The following is a 3,231-nucleotide window of genomic DNA, read 5'->3' as shown; positions in this document are numbered from 1 at the left end:
TTTGAGAAAATTATAATGATGAGATGAGAATTTTATGTTTAAGATGAAAATTTTCAATGGTCAAACAGTGTTGGTTTAGGTTTAGAAATGAGATGATTTTAGATTAAAAATAAAAATTAATTAAAATATTATTAAAATATTATTTTTTAATATTATTATTATTTAAAATTTAAAAAAATTAAATTGAAATTTGAGAATTTTAAATTATTTATTATATTTTATATAAAAATTTAAAAAAATTATAATAATAAAATAAGATAAAATAATTTTCCAATTTCTTTTCAAACATATTTTTAGAGAGATCAATCAAACGACGGACTTCTTGACAAAACCAGGGGCAAATGGTTGCTAAGAATTTTTCTTAAGGAATTATGATTTACCGTCTTACTTAACCACCTTGTTATTGTTAAAAATGTACGATGTTTCAATATAGTTTTTTTCTTAGAAGTGAGACTTTTTCATAAATAAAGTTTTATTTTATTTTATTTTTTAATTTAATGATATTAAATTAAAGTAATTGCTAGAAAAATACGATTTAATTATATATTGATTTTAATATTGAGTCTGGTCACGCTGAATTCCAGTGGGTGGCACACTGGTACGTGGAATCTAAACAGCGTCTGTCGTAAACCAGTCCAGTGCACGTGGCAGAGCAGCAGATTGAGTGTGAGCATCCCAACAGACACTGACAATAAAAAAGTATTGGTCGCTCGCTGCCCATAGTTCTGAATAACCTTGGATCACAAAAACCATAACCCCGCCTGCAACTTAACTAACCCAACCACCCCTCTGGTTTGGTTAAGCTGACATCGTAAACGGTACGCTGAAAACACACTGCAAATTTTGCTAATTGCAATTACGTGCTTATTCGTCCAATGAAATTCTTCCAACTATATACCTAACGCCCAAACGGTACGCTGAAAACACAGTGCAAATTTTGCTAATTGCAATTACGTCCCTGGTCGACGTGGTCGACCCGTGTATTCTCCCAATTATATCAATTGAATAGTGTTAATGTATTTATCGTCTTTTAACTTTTAAATTTTAGCATAGTAATAATTGATATGTTGTATAATTATATGAATAAAAATTATTAGTAAAAATTGCATTTTTCTTAGTAATTTACTGTTACAAAATAAAGAAACCATTTTAAGAACAGAATGATTTTAGAATGACTTTAAATTTATATATTTTCTAGTTAGATTTTTAAGAATTCTACTTTGAGCCTTGACACTAATTTATTGAAAAATTATATTTACAATCATAAAATAAGTAAATGTAGCCTATTTTTTTTTATTAAAAATAAGTAATATAATAAGTAAATGAAAAAATTATTTTTTTAATAATAAAATTTACTCTTTTTTAAAAAGAGTGTAAAATATTTACATAATCTATAATTATATCTAATATTATTTAAATTTAAATAAGAATTATATACTTTAAATTTATATCTAACATTATTCTTAAAAAATAATGATATTTGACATTGTTATATATATATATATATATATAAAACACTAATGTCTCGTTATTGGTAAAATAATGACATTAAATACCCACAGAATAAATAGGAAAATCGTAGGGACAGCATCGCAAAGCCGCGAAATAAATATCTTGAATCAAAATATCGCGAAAACTCGACCATCACCGCGAAACTCGACTATTTCCTGACCCTTTCCTCCTTCGAAACCCTATAAATACATAGCTCGATTGAAGCCAGGTTTGCCAAATTAGACAGCCAAACGCGGCTCACTAGGAAAGTTCAAAAAGTATTCTCCAGCACTCTATCTCGCTCTAGAATTTCTCTCTCTACTGCAACAAGAATGGCGGCAACTTCTAGAAGATCGTCAAGCGGACCGGTCGTCCGTTCCCTCGCACCCTCCGGAAGATTCTACGATTCTCACTATCCTACACGGTATTCTTCTTCCCCACACTTCGCTTCTTCCACCAGCTCCAGCTTCTCCAATGGATCAACTAGCTTCTTCACCCGCTCCGCTTCTCCGACACGCGTCAACATGTGCGGAACTTCTCCCTCAGCCAGGTCCGTCCGGTTCTCCCTCGACCGCTCGATCTCCCCGAGCCGGTCCATCTCCGTCTCCCCTCGTGGGAACGGTGGCGGCAGCAACCAGGTCGTGAAGCAGCAGGGTCAGAAGCGAACCTGTATGTGCTCCCCAACCACGCACCCGGGTTCATTCAGGTGCAGTTTGCACAAGGGGTTCGGTTCGCAGTCGGTGGCGCCGTACTCTCCGAACAAACTGAACGCGCGGCGCTCGGCGATGACGAATTCGCTGGTGAGGATCGGTGGAGTAGAAGGCGATTTGGTGAAACGAGCCTTGGCGGCCTTGATCCGTCCCTCTTCGCATCAGCAGAAAAGGCGCGCCGACTTCCGACCGAGGCCGAGCAGGCTCTCCGTCATGTCTAAAGCCGAGAAGTGACTAGGGTACGTATGTTGATCGATACTCTCTCTGTCTGTCAATTCTCCGACGATAAAGGCGCCGTTGGAGTCCTGGGCTCTTCAGTTTCTTTAAGAGTCAGATCACGTCGAAACGCCTCCTGATCTTGAGCTGCTCGGAAAAGTAGGCGATTGGGAAGAACGGAATTGGATTTATTTTTTGTGTAATCCGGTGACCGATATTCGATACAGGGACTGGCATATACATCTCTGTATAGTAGATATAATATAAATTATGTATATCCGAGGCAGTCATCGAAGCCTTGAAGGCGATTTGATCATTTTCCACATAACTTCTCCTAAAATGGAAATTAAAATGAACTTAACAAATCCAGAGGTTAATTCGAGAATCTACTGGGAATTATTGGACGTGGATTGAGTTTGTTATGATCCATAGATCAGAGAGCATTGTGTGTTCTTCGGCAGGCTTATTCGTTTGATCTTTTCTTTCTATAGGATTGCGTAGCGTTGTGTTTGCTCTCCGATATGGTTGCCGTTTACTCTTGTGGGTTCTCTGCATCCGTCGTCCGTGTCGCCGAGGACTTTAGCTACGTCCGTCCGTCCGTTCGTTCACCTGGCGTATTATTTGTGTAAACAGGTTTTCGTTCCTTTCTTGTCCTCCTCTTTTTTTTTTTTTTTTTTTTTTTTTTTTTTTTTTTTATATAAATAATTTTGAGATTCGTCCGTTTATTGATTTCTCTATGATTTTTGCAGGATATATTTTGGGGGTGGGTCTGGTATACATACACAAATATGGAAACCGGTTAATTGGACATTTA

At 36.5% G+C, this 3,231-nt stretch overlaps 1 protein-coding gene across 1 annotated transcript; it reads left to right on the top strand.

Annotated features, from left to right (window-relative positions):
• The first annotated feature begins 1,714 nt into the window (after positions 1–1,714).
• LOC122305222 lies at positions 1,715–2,821 on the top strand. The gene has a single exon (XM_043117588.1). It carries the CDS (start codon positions 1,824–1,826, stop codon positions 2,433–2,435), a length of 612 nt encoding a protein of 203 aa, XP_042973522.1. The 5' UTR covers positions 1,715–1,823; the 3' UTR covers positions 2,436–2,821.
• Positions 2,822–3,231: the final 410 nt, after the last annotated feature.

This window comes from Carya illinoinensis, chromosome 3, assembly GCF_018687715.1.
Source record: "Carya illinoinensis cultivar Pawnee chromosome 3, C.illinoinensisPawnee_v1, whole genome shotgun sequence".
NCBI lineage: Eukaryota > Viridiplantae > Streptophyta > Magnoliopsida > Fagales > Juglandaceae > Carya > Carya illinoinensis.
The sequence above is the reverse complement of the archived record's forward strand: the minus strand, read 5'-3'. Positions and strand labels throughout refer to the sequence as shown.